Source organism: Camelina sativa, chromosome 17, assembly GCF_030686135.1.
Source record: "Camelina sativa cultivar CO46 ecotype springtype chromosome 17, ASM3068613v1".
NCBI lineage: Eukaryota > Viridiplantae > Streptophyta > Magnoliopsida > Brassicales > Brassicaceae > Camelina > Camelina sativa.
Genome location: NC_141896.1, coordinates 632,493 through 658,564, shown reverse-complemented (window position 1 = coordinate 658,564; position 26,072 = coordinate 632,493). Strand labels below are relative to the sequence as shown.

The following is a 26,072-nucleotide window of genomic DNA, read 5'->3' as shown; positions in this document are numbered from 1 at the left end:
GACGTTGCTATATATGTATATATATATATATATACATATACTAGATAAAGTTACAAGGGTTTCAAACCTTCGATTGTATTGTGGATTCCTTAGAGGTGACGACAACTACGATCAAAGTGTTAGGTTTCTTGGATATCGATTTACCATGGCAGATCCCAGGGACCTCAAGTTCTTTCCATCAGACACGACCTTGGCGGACCATTATCTACGCAGGAGAATAGATACAGACAAGGAAGGTTTTATAAAAGACATCAAACTTTACGAAGACCATCCATGGCTTCTTCCGCACGTCAACAACAATCTGTTCAATGAGAAGGAGTTTTTCTACTCTGTAAAGAGGACGCTCAAAGCTCGTAAAACACCTAATCGCAAGGTACTGGGGCGAGGAGGCATCACCGTAGGGACTTGGAAGAGCAACGGCAGCAAGGAGGACATCGTCGACCATAACAATGTATTGATCGGATACAAAACAGAACTCTCGTACTACAAGCATGGAGATTCCACCGCCAGCGGTTGGTGTATGACAGAGTATTGGCTAGCGAGTAAGAACGATGAGTTTCAAGAAACTGTCTTGTGTTATATCCGTGGGAAGAAGAAGCAAGTCAAAAACGTGTCCTCGTACGCGAGTAGTGATAGGGCTTTCGCACCTCGTGAAGGCATGATTACTATGGTAGATCCTAGCCATCTCAAGTTCTTTCCAACGGACTTGAAGCTGGTGGAGCATTATCTATGCATTAGATTAATCACGGGCAAAGACGGCTTCATTACAGATATAAAACTTTACGAAGACGAGCCATGGCGTCTTCCGCACGTCAAAAACGATCAGTTTATTGAGAGGGGCTGGTTCTACTTTGTTGAGAGAACATGCGAATCTGGTAGCAAGACTATACGTACGGTACCCGGACGAGGAGGCAGCGGAGGCGGGACTTGGAATAAGTCAGGCTTGAAGACGGCTATCTTGGACGCTAACGATGTTGTGATCGGATATAAACAGGAATACTCGTACTACAAACATGTAAGAGGACAGCCAAAGAAAAAGGGAGAGCCCACCGGTTGGTGTATGACGGAGTATTGGCTAGGGAGTGATGAGAACGCTGCTGAAGCTGTCTTGTGTAATATCCGTGTGAAGAAAGACGTGGATGACCAATTTCAGTTACAGACTACTGAGACCAATAACAACATCGTCGAACATCCACCACTAGACAACAATACGGTCTCAAACGCTCTTGTCACCGGAGATGGAGGAGAGGGGTATGATTCGGAGACTGGACAACAAAACATGGACGCTGATGATTATGAATTCATGTTTGACACTGAGCTCCTTGACTTCGTTGATCAACAACAACCACTGATGCTTTCTCAAGACTCAATCCCTCCTCTTGAAGTTCAAGATTTAAGATCCACAAAGGACCAAATGGAGGAATATGCGAAAGAGCTGGAAAATATACTGGATAAAGACGAAGATGATGATGATGATGATATGGTTAAACAACAACAACAACATCCACATATCCCTCTTCCTCTGGAAAGCGTCACTCAACAACGAGAACAAGAGAGGATGATTGATAGTACTTTTGGTTTCATTGATCAACAACAACCACTGATGCTTCCTCAAGACTCAATCCCTTCTCTTGGAGGTCAAGATTTAAGATCTACAATGGAAGAATATTCGAAAGAGCTTGAAAATATACTGGATAAAGACGAAGATGATGAGAATGATAGGGTCACACAACAACAACAACATCCACATATTCCTCTTCCTCTTCAAGTTCAAGATTCAGGGAACCAGCTCGTAATTATCACGGAAGATGAATGTGTTGGCCGCCAAGATATCTTAAACCTGGATCAACACATGGAGAACTATGCGGAAGAGCTGGAAAATCTATTGGTTAAAGACGAAGAAGAAGATGGTGTTGATACTGCCAGTCAACAACAAGAACAAGAGAAGATGGTTGATACTTTAGGTGAGATGGATAGCGCAAGATTTGAGATGCAGGGCAACCTCTACTTTCAAGGTTCATATCTAGAAGGAATTCAAGAGATGTCTCCATGGGACAACATGACGATGATAAACACCAATCCTTTTGGGCTACTATTCAATACTCATGGATACGAGATGCAAGAGCCACCTGTCACAAATGGAGTCAATAAAAAATCGTTGGGCTGTGTTGCAAATTGTGCAATGCAAGAGCAGAGGAGAAAAAGAAGAAAGCAATGTTGAGTGCTCATTAGTTGTCGTAGGTTTTTGTTTTTTTAAAGCGTGGTGTTGGTGACGATAAGCTTAGTGTGTTTTTTGGGATAGTTGGTCTCCACATTGGAGATCTATTTAACTCGTTAATGTCAGTTTGCATTTTTGCATACGTATTTACAAACGAGAGATGATCGACTAACGAAGAAAAAAAGAATGAGAGAGTAAATTTATCCGAAGACTAGGGTCTTAATTACAGTAAGTGAGTGAACGTTACACAAAGAGAAGTTTTGTGTTACGAAGTCAAATACATCGTTCAACATCTTAGATCGAAAAAGTCGAAATCCATTCATTATAAATACAAACTTTAGAACGAAAAAGAAAATAAAAATAACAAAACAAAATAAAATATGTACACATAACCTAGTTTTGGCTCACAAACCAAATATATATCAATCATCAAAACGTATATATCTCAATTAGAAGCAGTCATGTGAAGCTGAACTAGCGAAGCATAAACCCCACCGTCGATTTTGATCAACGTCTCGTGAGTACCTTTCTCAGCGATCACACCGTTCTTAACGACGGCAATGACGTCAGCGTTTTTAATTGTCGATAACCGGTGAGCCACCACGACCGTTGTTCGGTTCACCATCACTCGGTCTAGCGCATCTTGAACCACTCGCTCTGATTCCGCATCAAGAGCGCTCGTTGCTTCGTCCAAAAGCAATATCTTTGGCTCTCTCACGATGGCGCGTGCTATAGCCACTCGCTGCTTCTGTCCTCCTGATAATTGAATCCCTCTCTCACCCACCACTGTGTCGTAACCCTAAACAATTGTATAGCTTGCGTTATAAGTAAATTTCCAAAAAAGCAGAGTTCTTGTATTTGTTATGTTTTTTCTTCCCTTACCTGTTGTATGCTAGAGATGAATTTGTGTGCATTGGCGAGTTCTGCAGCAGCTATGATTTCAGACTCGGTTGCAGCGTCTTCACTTCCTTTGCCATAAGCGATGTTGGCTCTAATCGTGTCGTTGAACAAGACAGGTTCTTGTCCCACAAGTCCCATCTGTTGTCTCAACCATTTCAGTTGCAGCTTCTTGAGCTCAACTCCGTCTAGGGTTATATGACCGGAATCTGGATCGTAAAATCTTTGCAAGAGCGAGACCACCGTAGATTTCCCCGATCCGCTTTCTCCTACCAAAGCAACCGTCTGAAAGAAAAACACAAAGAGACAGCGGATGAGTGTGAAGCTTATAAATTCCTAAGAGATAGTTAGGGTTTTGTCCAAAAATTTGTTTTACCTTTCCTGCACGAATGGTTAAGCAAAGATCGCTAAAGATTTGAATGTCTGGTCTTGCTGGATACGTGAAGCTTAAGTGACTAAGCTCAATATCACCCTTAATATTCTCCAACACTATCCCTGACTCATCGCTCGAGTCTATCTTTGATTTCCTATCGATGATTGCAAAGATCGAAGCAGCTGCAACCTTGGCTTTGCTAGAATCTGGAGCCAAAGAACTCGACTGAGAGATCCCAACCGCTGCCATAGATAACCCAAAGAACACCTGCAAGGTCCAGATCAAGATCCAATTCATTCTTCTTCATTACTAGATCACAAAGATTTTTCAAACATATTTAAGCAATGATTAGGAAAACACATTACCTGGAAAACATCATTGAAAGTAGTCTTGCCGTCTTCAACCAGTCTTGCCCCAGCGTAGAAGCTTGTCGCGTAGACACAAAACAGAAGGAAGAAGGAAAATCCAGTCCCTAATCCGCTGATGAGACCTTGGTTTATTCCGTCTTTGATTGGACCTTCGCATTGCTTCTTGTACATCTGCATCACTTTCTCCTCTGCGCAGAAGGACGCAACTGTTCTTATACTCCCCACCGCATCATTCACTAGCTGACTGGCCTCCTCGTACTGTGACTGCAAAGTTATACAAAACCAGAGTAAGTTTCTTGACCCACAAGAAACAAAAAGCCACAGGACTTTTACAAAACCGAAATCAACCAAACAGAGGATTTTTACAGAACTGAACCCATTGATGTACAAACCTTTGCGTCGGCGCTGAATCCTTTCATGAACTTGACTTGAACGAAACCATTTATACCAATAAGAGGAAGCATCACCAAGATTATAAGCGCCAATTCCCAACACGCAGTAAACGCAATAATTAATCCAGCCGCAGCAGATGCAGCGTTTTGAACCGCTAGAGCCAATGCATCTCCAACTAGAGCCCTAATCAAAGCTGCATCAGCTGATAGTCTTGCCCCCAGCTTACCACTTGAGTTATGTGGCTCATCGAACCAGCTAACTTCCATGTGAACCGCTCTCTCAAAACACATTGATCGAATCCTCCGAATCAGTTTTCCACCAGCTACTGCAAACAGATACATTTGAGCCGGCGAGACGATCAACGAAGTTACTCCAAGAGCTACAAAAGTGATCGCCCAGAATCTTGAATCTTTCTTTAATTCTTCAGCTGGTTTGAAGAACGCTTCGATGACTTTTGAAATCAGAATCCCAAAAACCGGGAAAATCGTGCCATTGATTGCTGCTGCTACGGTTCCTAGAATGAGAACCGGGATCTCAGGCTTGTTTAGAGCTGCTATTCTGGTGAGTGATACTTTTGGGAGTGGTTCTTTGCCAACTCGTTGGCTACTGCTACCAAGGTTATTTCCAACAGACAAGGTTTCACTACTAATAACAGACTCCTCTACCGAAGATATGTCTGATGGTTTAGCATCTTGACCCTTGTTTATCTCTTGTAACCGAATGAGATGCGAATAAGCTCCCTCAGCATCTTTTAACAACTCAGAATGCGAACCCTTTTCCACCATTCTGCCGCGGTGAATCACCGCAATCATATCCGCATTTCTCACCGTGCTTAACCTATGTGCGACAATTACCGTAGTCCGGTTAACCATCACTCTATCTAAAGCCTCTTGAACCACTCTTTCGGATTCTGCATCGAGCGCGCTTGTTGCTTCATCCAGAAGCAAAATCCGCGGATCTTTGAGAATAGCTCTCGCAATCGCTATCCTTTGTTTCTGTCCACCCGAGAGCTGTGTCCCGTGCTCTCCTACCATTGTATCCAACCCTTGAGGTAACTTATCAATAAACTTTGCCGCATTTGCTAGCTCGGTTGCTGCTTTAATCTCTTGAAGCGTTGCATTTTCTTTCCCGTAGGCGATATTCTCCATGATGCTTGATGAAAACAGAACCGGTTCTTGGCTGACCAATCCTATTTTGCTTCTGATCCATTTCAACTGAAACTCCTTAAGATTAAATCCATCAATAAGTACTTCGCCTGCTTTCGGATCATAAAACCTCTCGATCAAACTAATCACCGTAGATTTGCCACTTCCACTTTCTCCTACTAATGCTGCTGTTGCACCGCTCGGGATAAACAGAGAGAATCCGTTGAATATATCCTCGTCTGGCCTCGCCGGGTAACTGAAGTGAACATCTTTAAGTTCAATGTCTCCTCGGATATCTCCAAGAACCTTTCCATTCACGTCGTAAGCATCAATCAAAGGCTTTCTTTTGATCGTCTCAAACATCTTATATGCTGCAGCTTGACCCGCGGCAAATGCGGTTACACATGGAGATGTTTGCCCGAGCGACCTAAAAAAGAGAAAACATAGAACAAATATTGCTTTAAGTGAAAAAGACATGATACTATATATAGAAATGATTGTCTAGACAGCTTACCTTGAACCCACAACCACAATGATGATGACGTTGATCACATCGCCACCGCTATACCCTTTTTCGAGTATCATCTTTCCACCAAACCAGATAGCCAAAGCATATGTGCTGAAATACACAAAGAACATTATTCCAAATCCTAAACCGGTTGAGAAACCTTGTTCAACGCTTGACTTATACGCCGATGTTATGAACTTCTTGTAACTATTAATAGCCTGCTTCTCTCCCGTAAAAGAAGCAACCTTTAATCCAACACAAAACAAAACAAAAAAGTTAAGCAACAAATCTCAGTTAAAGATAGTTTTGTATCTTAAAAAATTGAGTTTTACCGTTCGGATAGACCCTATTGTCTGTTCAACAACAGTTGCTGCTTTCGCATAAGCGGCTTGTGCCCGAGAAGAAGTTCGAGTGACTATAAGTGCCATGGCTGCACCAGCCATTGCATTAAGAGGAATTGAAGTTAACATAATCAATGTTAGTAACCATCCTTTGAGGAAAGCTAAAACAAATCCGCCCACGAAAGTAGAGATCAGCTGAATAAACTTCCCAACCTGCAAGATTCAAGAACAGTAACACACTTTTAAATGAATCTACTCGTTACAGCCTGAAACCACAATACCCAAGTTTCTCTAGTAGTTGTATATTAATCACCTTCTCACCCATGGCATCTTGTATAAGAACAGTATCTCCAGACATTCTACCAATAACCTCTCCTGTGTTTGTTTCGACATCGAAAAATCCAATGTCTTGTCTCAGGATTGTTTTCAGATAAGTACTTCTTATCCTCGCCGCTTGTCTCTCTCCAGTTATCATCCAACAAGCCACCTCTACAATAACATAAAACACCAAATAATCACCTCCCTAATTCACTAATCCTTATGTAATATGCAAAGGAGAAACCAAAAACACAAAATTTTTCTTCCTTAATTCACTAATCCTTATGTAAAACTGCAAAGCAAAGGAGAGCTTACGAAGAAACGCAGCTCCTAGTGTTCCAAGTGCAAGGTAGACGAATTTAAGACAAACCTATAAAAAGAAACATAATCAGTGAAATGTGATCCAAAGAATAGTATAAAATAAAGTTAAATATGACCATTACTAACCTTTGAGACAACATCGACAATGTATTTTTTATTCTGATTCTGTCCAAAGGAATCAATGAGATCACCAAACAACAATGTAACGAGAGGTAAAGAAACACCATTCCCAATAGCTCCGAGTGAGCCACAGATCATCAAGAAGACATCAAACGAATCTGCAAACGCAAATAGCTTGTAGAAAGGAACTGTCTTGGTCTTCTCATCGTTTTTTACTTTCTTAGTAGTCTCTTCTTCTTCTTCTTCTTCTCCTTCTTTAGGACTTTTCGAACTTGAAGGTTCACGTGAAACAGATTCCATTTGCCGGCGCTGATACAAATCAGATAGTTTTTGAGAAATCTTAGAGTTCGCTAATGTAAATCCAAAAGAAACAATCAACTTGGGAACAAAGATTCGTCCTTTTTAAAAAAATTCAACCTAAAGAGTTCCCAGAAACTAGTAGTACCAATGAAACAGAGTCTGTTTTGGGGAAAAAAAAGAAAGTCACATGCTTTGGGCTCAACCCGCAAAACCCAAATCAGAGATTAAAAAAAGAGAAAGAAGTTGAAAGAGAACAGACCTGAGAGATGCGGTGAGAAGCCAAGATAAATTGCTTGAGAAGCAAGGAGAGTGGCTATGATTAATGGAGGAGAGTGGTATTTGTGCAGATAGGGAGAAGGATATAAAGACGTTTAGTACGCACATGATTCCAATATGTCTCCGTCCAACACGTTTGTGTTTAAAAACAGTTGATACACAGAAAAAAAGAAAAAGAACCATTTGCCTACAAAATCAAGATGTTATATGTGCGGCTTATAATAAACGATGGATAACAATTGAGATTCTTTTTTCTGTGTGGTAGAGAGCATCTCCAATGATTGGATCCATTTTTTGGGATCCAACAATATTTATAACTGAAAAAATGCAAAGTTACAAGTTAGAAACTGGAGAAAGTTTATTAGTTTTGACATAGTCCAATGGGAGGGGTCTAAAATAGGAGGATCCAAAAATTCAAATTTAAAAAACTTGTGTAAACATAAAAGTGAGAATGCTTAACACACAAGGCAAAATTTATAGTCCCTTGCAACTTGAGCTGATAATTTTGTAGTCCCTTGCAACTTCAAATCCCTGTCAGAAAACATTTATATCAGTTGTTATAACAGAACTTTTCAGCAAGTGAAAAGAGTTTGTTTCAAATCTGCATATATATATGTATTTTAGCACAGACCAGAAATGCTTTATTGCTAAAAGATTCGCCATTTAACGTACACATCCAATCTGCAGAAGTGAATTTGTTTCTTCATCAAGCATATATAATCAAACAGGTGTAAACCCAAACGAATAAAGATCCAGAACCGAAGAATCATAGATTAACATTCAACCAGAGATAAAATGTAAAGACCTCTTTCTTGTTTCTCTCTAGCATCTTGAAGTGAATGTCGAGAAGTGTAGAAGTGAAGATATCAGCTTTTTTTCGTTCTACAACACAGAAAACATCAATAATAAATTAAAGGTCAATACTTGTTTAGAAGATATATAACTGATAGAGTCCGAGACAATGAAACTGTTGTACATATAGCATCAATCAGCAAGGGATGTAAACACACACATCAATCAATCAACAATCAAGCTGTTAGAGATTTGATCTCAGAGGTTTCTTAAAAAATAGCAATCAAAGACTTACTCCCAATTCACTGGTATATATACTCATAATCAATCAAGCCCTAAAAAACAATCAAACAAAATCAAAAATTTCAGAATCAAATAAAATTGACTAGAAAGCGATAGTAAAATCATAGACGAGACCTTTCAAAGCGAGGGCGACTCGGACGCGATGAGCACACGAGCTTCTCCAAGTAAGAGTAGAGCTTCAACTTCTCTGCGCCGGAATTCGCCTGAAGCCTGATCAAATCGGAAAAGACAAGTTACTGAGGAAATTGAGTGGAGACGGTGGTTATAAATTAGATAGAAAGAGATTTGTAAATTAACCATGAAAATCTAGTATAAAGGAATTGTTCTTCTAAGCTGTTAAGAGTTAAGAGCTTCTTCACCGTTGTGATTTCTCCTCTTCCGATTGAAACAAAGATTACAGAGAGTGAGAAATTAGGGATTTTTTTTTTTTTTTTTTTTTTTGTCTGTCATACTCTTATCTCAACCAACAACAAATTGACACGTATATTTGAGGGGATCTGATTAAAGTTCCAAAATTAAACCCGGTTCCTTTGTTTCTTTCTCATTATTGATTTATTTTTTAGATACTTATTTGTTGGACACTTGAGTTAAAACCCCCCATTGGAGATGATCTCATAGTTTAGATTTTAATTTTAATTGAAACAGGTCTTTTTTTTTTTTTTTTGACAACAGAAATCGTTTACAAACAATACATGTTGCGGAGAAAAACGTGCTTGGCGTGCCAATTTATCCGCACTTACATTTACAGTTCTTGGAATTAGAGACAAAGAGAAAGAAGAAACTCCTTCATATCCATCTTGATATTGTCAAGGTAAAGTTTGAAGGCCAGCCAGTCCCGAGGCGAAGACACCATCTTTACCAAGTCTGAGTAATCTGTATAAAAAACCACTTCCCGATAATCATGTCCAATCATACACCGCATAACCCCAACAAAGGCTTCTACTTCGGCATGCAATGGTGAAAGACTACGTCAAAAGTTGGTTGCACCCCTCGTCGTCAAAGCGTCTTAAAAAAACAAACACACCCATCCTGCACCCGCAAAAGCATCGCCTACTTTCCACGAGCCATCTACAAAACACTGATAGCCTGAAAATCGATTAGGAAGGTGACCTAGTCGCCCCAGTCCCCGAGCACCGGGGGTTGGCCAAAGGAGATGGATCCTCTTCCACCTCCTCTACCTGAGCCTGCAGTCAGGAATTCGCCTCTCCAACCGCTAACCTTACTACATCCTCTGGTTTTTCCATTACATTATTACATATAAATTAAACTATGTAATTAAATACTATACACATTTTATACTTATTAATATTTATCTTACTATATATATATATATATATTATGTTAATATTTGTATTAAATTAATATTTGTATTAATTAAATACAATACACATTTTATTTGTTGTAGTTATTAACATTTGCTATTATTATATTAAAACACTAAATAATATTAATATTAGTACTGCAAAGAAATATATGTTGAGGAATAAGGTAAAATGAAAAGAGACAAATCTTGTCAAGGTCGAAATCCATTCATTATAAATACAAAATTTAGAAAGAAAAAGAAAATAAAAATAAATAGTGACAGCTTCATAAACTTGTATACAACAACAACAACAACAACAGAAAAAATACATGTTACGGAAAACAAAACAAAAATAAATACAAAACCTTTTAGTACATTAACCATAGCCTAGTTTCGACTGCAGCCAAAACTCTGAAATTTTTAGCTCTCATAAACCCAAAAAAATATATATATCATCAAAACGTATATATCTCAATTAGAAGCAGTCATGTGAAGCTGAACTAACGAAGCATAAACCCCACCGTCGATTTTGATCAACGTCTCGTGAGTACCTTTCTCAGCGATCACACCGTTCTTAACGACGGCGATGACGTCAGCGTTTTTAATTGTCGATAACCGGTGAGCCACCACGACCGTTGTTCGGTTCACCATCACTCGGTCTAGCGCATCTTGAACCACTCGCTCTGATTCCGCATCAAGAGCGCTCGTTGCTTCGTCCAAAAGCAATATCTTTGGCTCTTTCACGATGGCGCGTGCTATAGCGACGCGCTGCTTCTGTCCTCCTGATAACTGGATCCCTCTCTCACCCACCACTGTGTCGTAACCCTAAAAAATTGTATTGCTTGTGTTGTAAGTAAATTTCCAAAAAAAAGCAGAGTTCTTAACTCTTATATATATATAGATTCTGTTTTTCCCCCTTACCTGTTGTATGCTAGAGATGAATTTGTGTGCATTGGCGAGTTCTGCAGCAGCTATGATCTCAGACTCGGTTGCAGCGTCTTCGCTTCCTTTGCCATAAGCAATGTTGGCTCTAATCGTGTCGTTGAACAAGACAGGTTCTTGTCCCACAAGTCCCATTTGTTGTCTCAACCATTTCAGTTGCAGCTTCTTGAGCTCAACTCCGTCTAGGGTTATATGACCGGAATCCGGATCGTAAAATCTTTGCAAGAGCGAGATCACCGTAGATTTCCCCGATCCGCTTTCTCCTACCAAAGCAACCGTCTGAAAGAAAAAACACAAAAGAGACAGAAGTTGATCAGAAACAGAAACTTATAGACTCCTAAGTGATAGTTAGGGTTTAAACGAATTGGTTACCTTTCCTGCACGAATGGTTAAGCAAAGATCGCGAAAGATTTGAATGTCTGGTCTTGCCGGATAACTGAAACTTAAGTGACGAAGCTCAATATCTCCCTTAACATTCTCCAACACTGTCCCTGACTCATCGCTCGAGTCTATCTTTGATTTCCTATCGATGATTGCAAAGATCGACGCAGCTGCAACTTTAGCTTTGCTAGAATCTGGAGCGAAAGAACTCGACTGGGAGACCCCAATCGCTGCCATAGTTAACGCAAAGAACACCTGCAAGATCCAATCAATCCTTCTTCATTACTAGATCACAAAGATTTTTCAAACATATTTAAGCAATGATTAGAAAACTAATTTACCTGGAAAACATCATTGAAAGTAGTCTTGCCGTCTTCAACCAATCTAGCCCCCGCGTAGAAGCTTGTGGCGTAGACACAAAACAGAATGAAGAAGGAGAATCCAAACCCTAATCCGCTGATGAAACCTTGTTTTATTCCGTCTTTGATTGGACCTTCGCATTGCTTCTTATACATCTTCATCACTTTCTCCTCCGCGCAGAAGGATGCCACTGTTCTTATACTCCCCACCGCATCATTCGCTACCTGACTTGCCTCCTCGTACTTTGACTGCAAAGTTATACAAAACCAGAGTAAGTTTCTTGATCCACAAGAAAAAAACAGAGAACTTTTAAACAGGGGAGATTTACAAAACCGAAATCAACCAAAAAAGAGATGGAACCAAACTGATTGATGTACAAACATACCTTTGCGTCGGCGCTGAATCCTTTCATGAACTTGACTTGAACGTAACCATTGATACCAATAAGAGGAAGCATCACTAAGATTATAAGCGCCAATTCCCAACACGCAGTGAACGCAATAATCAATCCAGACGCAGCAGATGCAGCGTTTTGAACCGCTAGAGATAATGCATCTCCAACTAGAGCCCTAATCAAAGCTGCATCAGCTGATAGTCTTGCACCCATTGTACCACTCGAGTTCTGTGGCTCATCGAACCAACCAACTTCCATGTGAACCGCTCTTTCAAAACACATTGATCGAATCCTCCGAATCAGTTTTCCTCCAGCTACTGCAAACAGATACATTTGAGTCGGTGAGACGATCAACGAAGTTACTCCAAGAGCTACAAATATTATCGCCCAGAATCTTGAATCTTTCTTTAACTGGTCAGCTGGTTTGAAGAACGCTTCGATGACTCTTGAAATTAAAATCCCAAAAAGCGGGAAAATGGCGCCATTTATTGCTGCTGCAACGGTTCCTAGAAGGAGAACCGGGATCTCAGGTTTGTTTAGAGCTGCTATTCTGGTGAGTGACACTTTTGGGAGCGGTTCTTTACTCGCTGTTCCAGCTTCCTCTTGGCTACTGCTACCAAGGTCTACTCCTGTGGATAAACCAACAACATTCATAGAATGATGACGGCTGCTATTTCCAACAGATGAGGCTCCACCACTAATAACAGATCCCTCTAATGATTTTTTCAAATTCGAATTCCGGAAAGACGATCCTGAAGATATGTCTGATGGTTTTGCATCCTTGTTTATCTCCTGTAACCGAATGAGCTGCGAGTAAGCTCCCTCGGCATCTCTTAACAACTCAGAATGCGAACCTTTCTCTACCATCTTTCCCCTGTGAATCACCGCAATCATATCCGCATTTCTGACCGTGCTTAACCTATGTGCGACAATTACAGTAGTCCGGTTAACCATCACTCTGTCTAAAGCCTCTTGAACCACTCTTTCGGATTCTGCATCGAGCGCGCTTGTTGCTTCATCCAGAAGCAAAATCCGTGGATCTTTTAGAATAGCTCTCGCAATCGCTATCCTCTGTTTCTGTCCTCCAGAGAGCTGTGTCCCGTGCTCTCCTACCATTGTATCCAACCCTTGAGGTAACTTGTCTATAAACTTTGCAGCATTTGCTAGCTCGGTCGCTGCTTTAATCTCTTGAAGCGTCGCATTGTCTTTCCCGTAGGCGATATTCTCCATGATGCTCGACGAAAACAGAACCGGTTCTTGGCTGACCAATCCGATCTTGCTTCTGATCCATTTCAACTGAAACTCCTTAAGATTGACTCCATCAATGAGTACTTCGCCTGCTTTCGGATCATAAAACCTCTCGATCAGACTAATCACGGTAGATTTGCCACTTCCACTTTCTCCTACTAATGCTGCTGTTGCACCGCTTGGGATAAACAGAGAGAATCCGTTGAATATATCCTCGTCAGGCCTCGCCGGGTAACTGAAATGCACATCTTTAAGTTCAATGTCTCCTCGTATATCTTCAAGAACCTTTCCGTTTACGTCGTAAGCATCAATCAGAGGCTTTCTTTTGATCGTCTCAAACATCTTATATGCTGCAGCTTGACCCGCGGCAAATGCGGTTACACATGGAGATGTTTGCCCAAGCGACCTAAACAAGACAAAAACAGAACATCACTGTTAGGTATATAAGTAAAAAAGACATGATCATGATGTAATATATATCGAAGTGGTTGTATTTGGGCAGCTTACATTGAACCCGCAACCACAATGATGATGACGTTGATCACATCGCCACCGGTATACCCTTTTTCGATTATCATCTTCCCGCCAAACCAAATAGCCAAAGCATAGCTGCTGAAAAACACAAAGAACATGACTCCAAGTCCTAAACCGGTGGAGAAACCTTGTTGAATGCTTGACTTATACGCCGATGTTATGAACTTCTTGTAGCTGTTAACAGCTTGCCTCTCCCCCGTAAAAGAAGCAACCTTCAAACAAAAACAACACAATACAAAAATATTAAGCAACAAATCTCAGTTAAAGATTTCTTTGTAGCTTAGAAAGATTTGAGTTTTACCGTCCGGATAGAACCTATTGTCTGTTCAACAACAGTTGCTGCTTTTGCATAAGCGGCTTGTCCCCGAGAAGAAGCTCGAGTGACAATAAGTGCCATGGATGCACCAGCCATGGCAAGAAGAGGAATTGAAGTTAACATAACCAATGTTAGTAACCATCCTTTAATGAAAGCTAAAACAAATCCGCCCACGAAAGTAGATACCAGCTGAATGAACTTCCCAACCTGCAAGATTCAAGAAAAGTAACAAACTTTCTTAATGAATCCTGTCTTTATATATAAGCCTGAAACCACAATATCTAAGTTTCTCTAGTAGTTGTATATTACCTTTTCACCCATGGCATCTTGTATAAGAACAGTATCTCCAGACATTCTACCAACAACCTCTCCTGTGTTTGTTTCGACATCGAAAAATCCAATGTCTTGTCTCAGTATTGTTTTCAGATAAGTACTTCTTATCCTCGCAGCTTGTCTCTCTCCTGTTATCATCCAACAAGCCACCTCTACAATAACAAAAAAACACCTCCTCAATTCACTTATCCTTAAGTAAAATTGCAAAGAAGAAACCAAAAAACACAAAACTTTTCTTCCTTAAGGCTATGACTTACGAAGAAACGCAGCTCCTAGTGTTCCAAGTCCAAGGTAGACGAATTTAAGACAAACCTATAAAAAGAAACATTATTAGTAAAATGTGATCCAAAGAACATAATATTAAAAAAAAAAAGGTTAAACATTGCCATTACTAACCTTTGAGACAACATCGACAATGTCTTTGTTATTCTGATTCTGTCCAAAGGAGTCAATGAGATCACCAAACAACAATGTCATGAGAGGTAAACAAACACCATTCCCAATAGCTCCGATGGAGCCGCAGACCATCAAGAACACATCAAACGAATCAGCAAACGCGAATAGCTTGTAGAAAGGAACAGTCTTGGTCTTCTCATCGGTTTTTTCTTTCTTAGTAGTCTCTTCTTCTTCTCCTTCTTTAGGACTTTTCGAAGTCGAAGGTTCGTGTGAAACAGAGTCCCCTTCTCCGGCGCCGTCACGGTCCATTCTCCGGCGCTGACACAAATCAAAAAAAAGTTTTTAAGAAATCTGGTGATACCCAGATCGAGATCAACGGGTATATATAATTCAAAAAGAAGTACAAAGTTAATAACTTTCAACTCTATTCCTAAAACCCAGAAAAGGACGAAAAATTGAAGAATTTAAGAAAACATTCCAATAGAGAAATCTTAGAGTTTGCTAATGTAAATCCAAAAAAGCAACCCACTTGGTTGAATAAAGATTCGCCCTTTTTTAAGTTTCAATCTAAAAGAGTTACCAGAAATTAGCACCAATGAAACAGAGTCTGCTGTTAAGGGGGGAAAAAAAGTCACATGCTTTTTGGCTTAACCCGTAAAATCAGAGAACAAATTTTAAAAACGCAAAAGAAAACACAAATCAGAGATTAATAAAAAAGAGAGAAAGAAGTTGAAAGAGAAACAGACCTGAAAGATGTGTGCTGAGAGAAGCTACGAAAAGCGAGAAAAGATTTGATACTTTGGGGGAATAAGACAGATGTGAGCGAAGCTGTGTTTGTTGAACTTGAAACTTGTTTAATCTTTTTCTTGTTTATTATTCTTAATTAGTTTATTCAACTTTCTAGATTCCAATTTTTGTTTTCTGAAGAAAATTATATGAGGAAATTGCCTTTTTTATATGCAGCTCTGGTTTTGGGTTTTGCCAAAATTGCTTGAGAAGCAAGGAGAGGAGAGTGGGGGGAATAAACTATTGTGTTGGTCAAAAAGCATAATAATTATGTGTTTACTACAAAAAAAATACTCATATACAGTATTTTCTTCTTCTCTTTAGATAAACGGAGGAGAAGTTCTCCTAGGTTAGATAAACTAAACAAACAGAACTGTGTGGTTGGTTTATCTTTTTCCGAACAGTTAACATGATCATTTCAATATTAGGTAACATATCACATTTTTAATATTCTATATAAGTATTTTTTTAATCACACTCTCTTTCAATACTTATATAGAATATTAAAAATATGATATGTTACTTTATATTGAAATTATAATGTTAGCAGAGGAGAATTCAATTTGGATTAAAAAATCGAATTTTTATGTGAAAGAAAAATAAAATAATTTGACAAAAAAAATTACTTATTTGATAAAGAAACAAATTTTAAAAATTACGATGATTTATCTGACCAAAACTTATTAGTATACTGCAGTTTGAAAATTACTATAAGTCACTAGCATCTTGAATTTTCTCGTCCGATTATTATTATAAAGTGTGCGCAATATTAAATGGTAGATGAAGACAAATCCATAAGATAATTTAAACAAATTTAACAGAGTGGAAGAGAATTTTCACTTTACCGGAAGTTTGACTAACTTCCTTGGCAACTAAGCAAAAAAGTCAACTTTATATATTGTATTCCAGTAAAACATTGTATTATTATTCACAAACATTTATTTTCTTGGCCGCTAAGGGTTTTTGATACACTCAATTGTCATAATCTATGTGTACTGTATGTATGTTGTCGCATTAAACTAGATTATACGATAATGAACGTGATTATAATCATTCGTACGTTTTATGTTGTCTTCAGTAATAAGGAACACATAATGGTCCAATTATTAACTAAAAATAAGTGATAATAATGTTCAAATGTTTCTAACCAAACCAACGTCATAATTAAAGTTAATGTTTATGCTAACTACTCCTTTATACGACAAGAACAAGTAGTAGACTGAAGTAAAATTATAACTTAAGTATATATATCAATCTTTTGATCCAACAGCTACAAAAAATATTTACACATCAGAAATTCATATTCTAGCCAAAAATATGAAACGTTGCAACTTGTGTAGTACGGGATGATTAGTGCCATAATTGTAATTATAATTGTAAGTCGAAGCAATAAAAAGCGTCACTGCTTGCGTCATGACACATGAGAAGATTTTAGTTACCATCTTGAAATCGAAAACTTAATGTTACGTATTTAATTATTATTAAATATCCGTTGGGGAGAATAAGAATAGTCATGAGGGGCCACTTAGCTTATCGCTAATTAATTCCCAATTCCCCGCGCGGCTTAGATCTTTGTGTCTGCCTGTCAATTCGTACGTGAAGATTCTATTTGCATTAATTACGAAACACATAGTTTACACAAGTCATCCCTATGGACCTTCCTTAGACTTAGACTTGGACTTCGACATTTATCCAATTTATATTGGGCTCTTGATGGGCCTTGTTAATCAGCTGTAAGAAAACGAGAATTACACACGTGGCTAATCTCGATTTCTATTTTTCTACGTGGCATATAGGGTTCAAAAGCAACGTAAAGATCATGAACTAAAAAACAACTTCATCAATCGTCAAAAACTTTTCCTTTCAAGAAGAAGAAGAAGAAGCAGAGCTTTTTAATCAATGGAAGACGAGACCCTTCTCAATGAGAACCTTCTTATCTGTCCCATCGAATCCTCACCAGCTGCTGTATCAAAATCGAAATGGACCATTCTTGTACTAGCGCTGATCCTCCTCTCTTTCTACTTAACCTTGGGGGTTTTCACATATTCTTGTTTTCGTGACCAGTTCTCTGGAACCGAGACTTATATTTGGGTTGACGCCTTCTACTTCTCCGTCGTCACTTTGTGCACTGTCGGTTACGGCGACATTGTCCCGTCTACTCCGACGACCAAGATCTTGACCATCGTTTTGGTATCAGTCGGCGTCGTGTGTCTCGATTTCTTGCTCAACCGCGACGTGAACCACGTTCTGAGTCTTCAAGAAAACGCGATTCTTGATCGTATCAAGACTGGAAACAGAGCCATTAGAGATCACATAGCTGAAGATGGTAGGATAAGGCTAAAGTGGAAACTGTGTTTAGCGTTCTGCGTCGTCTTTCTCTGCATCGCGACTGGAACTTGCTTCCTTCACGTTTTCGAGCGGTTGGATTGGTTGGATTCGGTTTACTCGTCGGTTATCTCAGTTACGACGGTTGGTTATGGAGATAAAGCGTTTAAGACGATTGAAGGAAGGATCTTCGCAGTGTTTTGGCTTCTTCTTTCAGCTATTGCAATGGCTAGTTTGTTTGTTTACTTGGCTGAGATGAAAATCGATCGTACTGCTGTCATGAAAATGCCAATCAGGTGAAGATTCTGTTTACTACAATCATTAGGTTAGAGCCTTAGATGCTTGTATTTTTGAGTACTGACTTGTGTTTTGGTGTTGTGAATCTTGTGATTAGTGAATCAGAGTTTATCGTGTCCAAGCTTAGAGAAAGTGGGAAGGTTAGTGAGGATGACATACTGCAGATCGTAAGCGAGTTCGAGAATCGTGAAAAGGTGCCATCAAGCGGATCGTGACTGTTTGTGAAAGATAACAACATCATTCTGACTCTTGCCTGGTGACTAAGTGATGGAAGTATAGAGATGTAAATGATTAGTTTTTCTTTTTCATTTTTAGGATAAAATGTATACAACAATCATGAAAACGATAATGATGATGATTCTCTGTTTTGGCCTATAAAGAAGAAGAAAATATGGTGAATAGAAAGGCTACTTGAACTTATTGGAGTCTTTATTACTTGCTCTTTGAAGTCAGAAGTTAAATCGTTATCGAAGGTGTTCTTTTCTAGACATTTGGGTGCATTATTTTTGGCAGTTGGTTCAGTCTAAAGGTATATGAACATAATTTAGTTAGTTCATGACTCACAGCACAGGAAACTTAGTTCATACTATTAACTTTTCTTATATAATATTACAATCACAAGATGACAACTCATATGAACTATGTATAATCAATATACGAATCGATCACACGAAACTTACTGCAACCCATGATGGCATAAGAACGAACACCCAATTCAAATAGCTCAAATACAAAGTATACATAAACCAAACACACAAAAACAGAGAGAAAGAAAAAAGGAGAGCAGGATAATTGGTTTGCCGGATGAAAACAGAGTAAAAGTTAAGCTTGAGGTTTGTTCCACTTGAGTGGCTTGACTACTTCCTAGGTGAAGTCAGGGTCGTCCCTTCCGAAGTGTCCATAAGCCGCAGTTTTCAAGAACCTCCCGTTTCCTCCTCTCTTCAGGTCAAGGTTAATAGTCATCATTCCCGGTCTGAAATCGAAGCTCTCCTTCACAATCTTGAGTATCTCTTTGTCTGGAATCAAACCAGTCTTGTAAGTGTCAACAAAGACAGACAATGGCTCAGGGACTCCAATGGCGTATGAGACTTGAACAAGTGCCCTACGAGCCATTCCGTTAGCCACAACGCTCTTAGCTGCTTGTCTAACAATGTAGGCTCCGCTTCTGTTGACCTTGGTTGGGTCTTTCCCTGAGAAAGCACCACCTCCGTGAGCTCCCCATCCACCGTAAGTGTCGATGATGATCTTGCGCCCTGTGAGACCAGCGTCTTCGTGAGGCCCACCAATGACGAATCTGCCTGATGGGTTTAAGTGGAATATGGTCTACATTAGCAAATGGGGCACGCTAACACTATAAATGGGCTCATATTTTGAAAAGATAAGAAGGATTCAATGGGCTTAAATAAAAAGGGCTCATATTTTGAAAAGATAAGAAGGATTCAATGGACTTAAAATAATAAGGGCTCATATTTGGATGCGGTGAGCGTGGATCGAACACGCGACCTTCAGATCTTCAGTCTGACGCTCTCCCAACTGAGCTATCCCCGCATTTGTTTATTAACATCCTAAAAAGGTTAATATACGTGTATTAGTTTGATTATATTAGCAAAGATTGTGTACGGACGAGTAAAACAGAGCAAAATCTCTGACACCAAAGTTTTCAGATTTTCCTCTTTTTTTTGTGGCTGTGAAGGTTTGAAAGTCTTATCATTCACAGAGAGACAAGAGGCAAAACTGAGAGAAGAAGCTTCGATGTCTGTAGTAGCAACTAATATGAACACGATCAATCACTTGTCCTCCACAACCTGTAAACTCCCAAATCTCCTCCAATCACCCATTCGCTTCGATCATAAACCCTTTTCATATTCTCTCATTCCTCTGCTTCCAAAAACCCTAAATGGCTTCTCTTACTCTTCCTCCGTTAGTCGCAGATCCAGATTCATTATTCCTAAGCGGCAACGACTCTCTGTTTCAGTGGAGTGGCAAGACTGCTCGTAAATAAAATAAAAAATCTCTTTTTTAATTCTCTCTTCTCTGCTTTGAAATTGGAATTGAAAATCTGATATCAATCTTTGTTTTTGGGGGTTTGAAACAGAGTGAAGATGGAAGTAGATGTTCCTGTATCCGTAGCGTATAATTTCTACTTGGATCGTGAATCTTTTCCTAAATGGATGCCTTTTATTTCATCCGTAGAGGTAAAGATTTTGATGTTATCTTATAAAAGTTTCGATCTTTAGATTTGAAAAGAGGTTCTTGCTTGCTTTTTAGATTATAACTTGGTTTAGGGTTGTTCTCTGCTGTGTTAGGTGTTAAAAGACAAGCCTGACCTTTCACGTTGGTCACTCAAGTACAATGCTTTTGGTCAAGACATTAAGTATTCTTGGCTTGCTCGGAATCTACAGGCAAGTATATATGACATGTTTTGCATTACACAATCCGATCACAATCTTGATTTTGTTTTGTTTTTGCTTGTTGCAGCCTACTCCTAATCAGAAGATTCATTGGAGATCTCTTGAAGGTCTTCCTAATAAGTAATCAAAGAGATCAGATATATTCAACTTTTTTTCTTTCTAATCGTCTCTAAATTGAGCCTAACATTTGAATTTTAATCGATGCAGAGGCAGTGTTCGATTCTTCCCTAAAGGTCCTTCATCATGCATCGTAGAAGTAAAGAACACTCCATTCTTGATTACGCATCATCCATATACTTACTACTAGAATAACTCTCTCTGATGCGTTTTGTGCTCTATCTTGTAGCTAACTGTATCATATGAAGTCCCTGCGCTATTAACCCCCGTGGCATCAGTGAGTAACTTCTTACCTTAAAATCTCTATGTGACGCTGAATGTTATATATTAGACTGTTTTTTTCTTATTACCTTACAATTTTCCTGAATTCAGGCGCTACGGCCTTTTTTAGAAAGATTGCTTAGAGGTGGACTTGAAAGATTTGCAACCATGGCCAAAACCACTTAAAAAAAGGTCAGTTCATGTTCTTAATCTATTAAACAAGTTAAGAACCTGAAAACAGTTCATTAGCTGAAAAAAAGCCAACACTTTACATTTTTGCAGGAATCTCTATGCATCTTTCTCCTGGTACATACATATATGATCTGGAAACTCTACCAAATCTCATGATTAGAGAGCTTCTCTACTGTGAATGTTGTATGATTAAAGTAACAATCTTTCTTTCTCTAATAATGACACAAATTCTTGTTTAGGTCACCAAGAAAAAAGAGAAACTCCAAAAAAATCAAACCATATACGTATATTGGCTTTGATTGAGTAAAACAGAACAAAAAAGAACAAACAAGAAACAAAGTCACGGGCAAAGAGAGCTTTTCTCGTTACAAATTTCAGCTTACTTGTCTAAACACGACAACCCACTTTGCGTGGAGTGTAATAACATTAAAGACAATGGTCCTTGACAAGTCTCTGTTACTCATTTGTCTCTTTGGAAAAACAAAATTATCTCTTAAATCTATGAATACTCATTATTGATTAACTCTAAATCTATTCCTCTCAAGAGCAATCAAAGAAATGTCATCAATAGCTTCTGGTACAGCTCCAACAACCAAATCCGCCGTTTGTTTCAGAAAAACAATCAAGTCTGCAGCTTTTCCATTACAGTCTCATCGATCTTCGTCTTCGTCTTCTCTGCTAATGTTATCATCGTTATCTTGTTTCTCATCACCTAACTCTGCAAAACTACTAAACTCTAACGGTGGTTCCGTAGTCTCCTCTTCTCCTAAACCCTTCAGACCCATTATGCAATGGGAAGACGTCACGTAAATTTCCTCAGACAACGAAACTATACCATAACGTTTTTATATATTATCATCATTATGTTCCATACTTTATAGAGAGGTTATTTGGTGTGGATTGAGCAGGGTAAAGATGGTAGTGGATGCACCAGCTGCCGTGGCTTACAAGTTATACGCAGATCGTGAATTGTTCCCAAAGTGGATGCCATTTGTGTCATCTGTTGAGGTATTTTGCAACTCAACTCTGGAAACAGATCCCTTAGAAGATATCGTTATTGCTCACAAATCTTTTGATCGTCCCTAGGCTATGGAGGGTAGACCAGAGCTATCGCGTTACTTGGTAAAACTCGAGTCTTTTGGACAAAATATTGAGTATCATTTTCTCGCTAAAAATTTACAGGTAAAGTTTTTATTTATATCAAATCAACCAATCAGATTCTTTTCTTTTTTTGCTGATCAAAGAACTAAATAAGATTTAACGAGTTTAATTGAATCTTTATTCTCTCAACACAGCCTATACCAGATCGAAAGCTGCATTGGAGATCTATCGAAGGCTTTAAAAATAGGTATAGTCAAGAAATTTGATTTATAATTCAACTAGATTTGGATCCGTGCTACAGCACGGGTTGAAATGCATTTCATTATTTTTAAAATATTATATATGTAATTGTTTATAATATTATTTGGATGCAATTCATGCAAACAATTTTTATGGTAAATATCACTTATGGAATGTAAATCTATTATGTGAGTCTTATATTGTTAATTTTAATCCGTGCTAGAATATATAAAATTTTTAATCCGTGCTAGAGTGTGTCCAGCAGCTTTCGTGCTAGAGTATATAAAAATTTAACCCGTGCTAGAGTATGTAAGTCTTAAAATTATAATATAAATATAAAAAATTCAATCCGTGCTCTAGCACAGGTCCTAATTTTTATTGAACGTTGTGGTTTATCAATAAAATATGTGGAAAGTAAATTTGTAATATTGTGTTTAAAGATCTTTGGTACAACTTGATATAGGACTAAAACCTTCCGAAAATACAGTTTGGAATATCCATGATTTTATTTGTTACAATTAATATATCAATTATCAATTTGGAATATCCCCAATTAAGGTTGCACCCAATATTTAGGTGTAACCGATTAATATATAAATTAATCTATAACCTATTTATAACCTATTTTTAACCATTTGTAACCATTTATTAAAAATAGAAAGTCTATAAAAACTATATTGTGTACTTCCCTTTTATTAAAAAGGGGATAGCAATAATATCAAGAAATAACTCATAACAATAATTATAATTCTAAAACAGAGGCAGTGTTCGATTTTTCCCGAGAGGTCCCTCCTCCTGCTTAGTAGAGGTTAGATATATTGTCAATTTGTAATTATGTTAAAGTTTAATTGTTTTTTGAGTTAAATTTATCCACTTTTTTTTTTTTTTACAGATGAATTTTTCATTTGAAGTTCCACATGCTTTTGCTCCAGTTGCATTCGTAAGCCTATTCTACGTATTGTTTGTTTATGTTCGTTTAGGCTAGTCTCAATATTTATTTATAGACGTATTAAAAAAAAAATCAGGCAATTAAACCGTTTATGGAGAAGCTTATTCGTGGGGGATTGGAACATTTTGCTGCCTTCGTGAAGACCATTTAATTAAGGCAAAAGAATCAAGAAATCGTTACCAGGAAACTTACTTCCTTTGCTTTAGGCAAATAAATGATTTTTTTGGTTTTGGATTATGAAACGTTCAAACCATGTAATGTAATGCAATGCTGTTCATCATATTAATTTACTGAAATCTAAGGTCAATGTTTTTCTAGAAGATCATAACGATTGCTCGTGACAAGACTATTATTTGTTAACTTTGAGTTGATTATTATATGAATGCATTCTTATGATAGAAGTTAAGAAATCCGTTTAAGGGGGTTTTATCAGATTTATTAAATAAAATCATTTGAACTAATATCAGTTTGGTTCCGTTAGATGTTTTTATTTTAGGTTTTTTTTTGGATTTTGAATATAACAAAACTAAACCGAATTAGAGTTCAGCTTTAAAATTTTAGTTTGGCTTGGTTTTTCGATTAGATGCCCCACCCTTACGATTATAATTAGTATAGTATAATTTTTTTAGTCAACTAATTACTAGAATTAATCATTTGTACGTTGAACTGTTATTCTCTTTTACACTTTGTTGCAACTTGCAAGTTGTAACCAAGAAGGAAGAAAAAAAACTGAGTTGCCGCCTGTTTAACAATTTTTAGTTAGATTCGATCGATCATAGTTTGCTAATGGGCTTGGCCCACGAGTAAACGACAAATTATAGTTACTTCCACTCTGTTCTGTTTGGTCTTATCCCGTCCCCCCAATCTTTTATTCGTTTTCGCACAGCTTTTTGAGTTGTACGGTCTTAAGAAAAACCGTTAAAGATTTCGCCAACGATAAAAATAAAAATTCTAGAAAAGGGCCTTAACAGAGAGATAGAGTGTAATGTGTGTGTCTCAACTCTCAACTCTCAAAGCCATTGAGAGAAGTGGGAGATACAGTAAATGGGTGGGTAAAAATCATGCGGATGTCACAAGTGTGTGACTCCTTTAATCATTTCGAATTTAGCCGACATCTCCACTCCTACCTCTACCTCTACCTGTGTGTGTGTATATGATATGTAACGGATCTTTTTCCTTTGTCTCTGTGTGTATATAACTATATGTAATCTTTAAAGGAATTTTTAAAAAAAAATTGCCAAAAACAAAATAATAATGTAAGAGCAGCCAGCCTCTACTTTTAAAAACTTGCAATAATATTATCCATCTAACTAAAAAACCGTTAATTCGACACCTAAAGTTAACAATGATAATTGTTTTGACGGATATATTAAAAACACAATCATTTTTATTTAAAGCAAAGACGGCAATACACATTTCAATGTACCATATAAAATACACTTTATAATATCCACATGAAAATCTTGATGATATCATAATTTTCTTTCAATATGATACTATGAAAAAAACAATCGCCTAAGTAATAAACACTGTATATTATGGCCTTTTTTGGGCAAACCACTGTATTATGGCCACAACTTTAATTTTTAATAGATTTTATTTCGATTGAGCAGTGTTTTTCATGTATAAACTTCGTAAACAAAACTCAACATTTAAATTTTTCAACTAAGCAATTTGGTTTATATAGATAAAACAAAAGTCAATAATATTATTGGTCAACCCCAATAAATTGGAAACACTTCTACGTATATAATTTATCACCTAACTATTACCACTTAAAGATGACAATTGTTCGATAAATAAGAAGATGGATCAAAGTATGGACTACGGAGACGTGCAGTGCACTGGAAATTAAGCAAAGTGTATAGCTACCAAATCCTCTAGATTGGGGCAGAAGTTTGAAGACTCGATAGCTTCTATTCACACTAAAATACACATGTGTGTATATATGTATATGTAACTTCTTCCATAATATCTCATTTCACAAACCCACGATGATATACACACATGTATGTGTCTATATGTATTCCTGTAAAGAAGCATGCAATATCTTCCATACTCTTAAAGTAGCCATAGACATTTAGAGTCTTATAGGTATCCTTAAGCACTTAACATAGCCTCTTGCCCTATATGGACCAACTTGTTCATATCAATCTCCATCTTAGATTGTGACTTTACCTTCCACTTTCAACACTATTCCACAGATGTGACAAAAATACATACTATTCCACAAATATATATTATAACATATGCTCATTTTATTATGAAAATCTATCGTAATATTAGTGTATTTAAAAATTTTGAACTAGATAATATTCTTAAGTAAATGGATAGATTCCACTTTCTTTTATCTCATGTGTAGACTATAAATAAATACTCAGATAGTTCAATGGATAATATAACATGTATAAGTTTTACAATAGATTTGGATATTACAGAAATCAAATATTTATATTTATACACAATTAGCTATGATGTTTATAAAGTATCCGTACTTAAGCCTATGGAATTGT

General features: G+C 37.8%; 5 protein-coding genes, 1 non-coding gene and 1 pseudogene across 11 annotated transcripts; 3 read left to right on the top strand and 4 right to left on the bottom strand.

The window, feature by feature from the left end:
- Nucleotides 1-2,417: 2,417 nt before the first annotated feature.
- Nucleotides 2,418-9,144, bottom strand: LOC104754224 (ABC transporter B family member 11). 3 transcript variants are annotated; one of them, XM_087495099.1, is made up of 17 exons: nucleotides 8,971-9,134; nucleotides 8,788-8,883; nucleotides 8,666-8,705; nucleotides 8,384-8,460; nucleotides 8,210-8,259; nucleotides 8,043-8,109; nucleotides 7,562-7,895; nucleotides 7,009-7,311; nucleotides 6,877-6,931; nucleotides 6,557-6,732; nucleotides 6,235-6,456; nucleotides 5,909-6,147; nucleotides 4,249-5,821; nucleotides 3,854-4,120; nucleotides 3,492-3,755; nucleotides 3,101-3,400; nucleotides 2,418-3,017 (listed from the first exon to the last, which is right to left on the bottom strand). In XM_087495099.1, exons 8-17 carry the CDS (start codon nucleotides 7,300-7,302, stop codon nucleotides 2,664-2,666), a joined length of 3,744 nt encoding a protein of 1,247 aa, XP_087351225.1. In that variant the 5' UTR covers nucleotides 7,303-7,311; nucleotides 7,562-7,895; nucleotides 8,043-8,109; nucleotides 8,210-8,259; nucleotides 8,384-8,460; nucleotides 8,666-8,705; nucleotides 8,788-8,883; nucleotides 8,971-9,134; the 3' UTR covers nucleotides 2,418-2,663. The 3 variants fall into 3 exon arrangements, with proteins under 3 accessions (XP_087351225.1, XP_019094991.2, XP_010474666.2); XM_019239446.2 differs by lacking the exon at nucleotides 8,666-8,705 and having other exon boundaries at nucleotides 8,971-9,141; XM_010476364.3 differs by lacking the exon at nucleotides 8,666-8,705 and having other exon boundaries at nucleotides 7,562-8,109; nucleotides 8,971-9,144.
- A 1,039-nt stretch (nucleotides 9,145-10,183) lies between these two features.
- LOC104754225 (ABC transporter B family member 11) lies at nucleotides 10,184-16,068 on the bottom strand. Of its 2 annotated transcripts, none has more exons than XM_019239444.2 (11): nucleotides 15,627-16,068; nucleotides 14,881-15,198; nucleotides 14,742-14,796; nucleotides 14,461-14,636; nucleotides 14,137-14,358; nucleotides 13,809-14,047; nucleotides 12,045-13,707; nucleotides 11,641-11,907; nucleotides 11,291-11,554; nucleotides 10,898-11,197; nucleotides 10,184-10,801 (listed from the first exon to the last, which is right to left on the bottom strand). In XM_019239444.2, the coding sequence occupies exons 2-11, from the start codon at nucleotides 15,187-15,189 to the stop codon at nucleotides 10,448-10,450; spliced, it is 3,849 nt and encodes a 1,282-aa protein (XP_019094989.2). In that variant the 5' UTR covers nucleotides 15,190-15,198; nucleotides 15,627-16,068; the 3' UTR covers nucleotides 10,184-10,447. The 2 variants fall into 2 exon arrangements, with proteins under 2 accessions (XP_019094989.2, XP_087351224.1); XM_087495098.1 differs by having other exon boundaries at nucleotides 15,461-15,628.
- A 1,497-nt stretch (nucleotides 16,069-17,565) lies between these two features.
- On the top strand, nucleotides 17,566-18,503 carry LOC104754223 (two-pore potassium channel 4-like). Its single transcript, XM_010476363.2, has 2 exons — nucleotides 17,566-18,287; nucleotides 18,386-18,503. The coding sequence occupies exons 1-2, from the start codon at nucleotides 17,566-17,568 to the stop codon at nucleotides 18,501-18,503; spliced, it is 840 nt and encodes a 279-aa protein (XP_010474665.2).
- A 415-nt stretch (nucleotides 18,504-18,918) lies between these two features.
- On the bottom strand, nucleotides 18,919-19,852 carry LOC104759041 (S-adenosylmethionine synthase 1-like; annotated as a pseudogene).
- TRNAF-GAA (transfer RNA phenylalanine (anticodon GAA)) lies at nucleotides 19,764-19,836 on the bottom strand. Its single transcript has one exon. It is a non-coding gene; the product is annotated as a tRNA-Phe (tRNA).
- Nucleotides 19,853-19,879: 27 nt separating the features above from the next.
- LOC104754221 (uncharacterized) lies at nucleotides 19,880-21,799 on the top strand. 2 transcript variants are annotated; one of them, XM_010476360.3, is made up of 8 exons: nucleotides 19,880-20,282; nucleotides 20,384-20,483; nucleotides 20,595-20,690; nucleotides 20,767-20,819; nucleotides 20,907-20,955; nucleotides 21,046-21,093; nucleotides 21,189-21,269; nucleotides 21,360-21,799. In XM_010476360.3, exons 1-7 carry the CDS (start codon nucleotides 20,041-20,043, stop codon nucleotides 21,261-21,263), a joined length of 663 nt encoding a protein of 220 aa, XP_010474662.1. In that variant the 5' UTR covers nucleotides 19,880-20,040; the 3' UTR covers nucleotides 21,264-21,269; nucleotides 21,360-21,799. The 2 variants fall into 2 exon arrangements, with proteins under 2 accessions (XP_010474662.1, XP_010474663.1); XM_010476361.3 differs by lacking the exon at nucleotides 20,595-20,690 and having other exon boundaries at nucleotides 19,899-20,282.
- Nucleotides 21,726-23,879, top strand: LOC104754222 (uncharacterized). Of its 2 annotated transcripts, XM_010476362.3 has the most exons (7): nucleotides 21,762-22,075; nucleotides 22,178-22,277; nucleotides 22,356-22,451; nucleotides 22,565-22,617; nucleotides 23,370-23,418; nucleotides 23,503-23,550; nucleotides 23,636-23,879. In XM_010476362.3, exons 1-7 carry the CDS (start codon nucleotides 21,828-21,830, stop codon nucleotides 23,708-23,710), a joined length of 669 nt encoding a protein of 222 aa, XP_010474664.1. In that variant the 5' UTR covers nucleotides 21,762-21,827; the 3' UTR covers nucleotides 23,711-23,879. The 2 variants fall into 2 exon arrangements, with proteins under 2 accessions (XP_087351223.1, XP_010474664.1); XM_087495097.1 differs by lacking the exon at nucleotides 23,370-23,418 and having other exon boundaries at nucleotides 21,726-22,075.
- The last annotated feature ends 2,193 nt before the right edge of the window (nucleotides 23,880-26,072 follow it).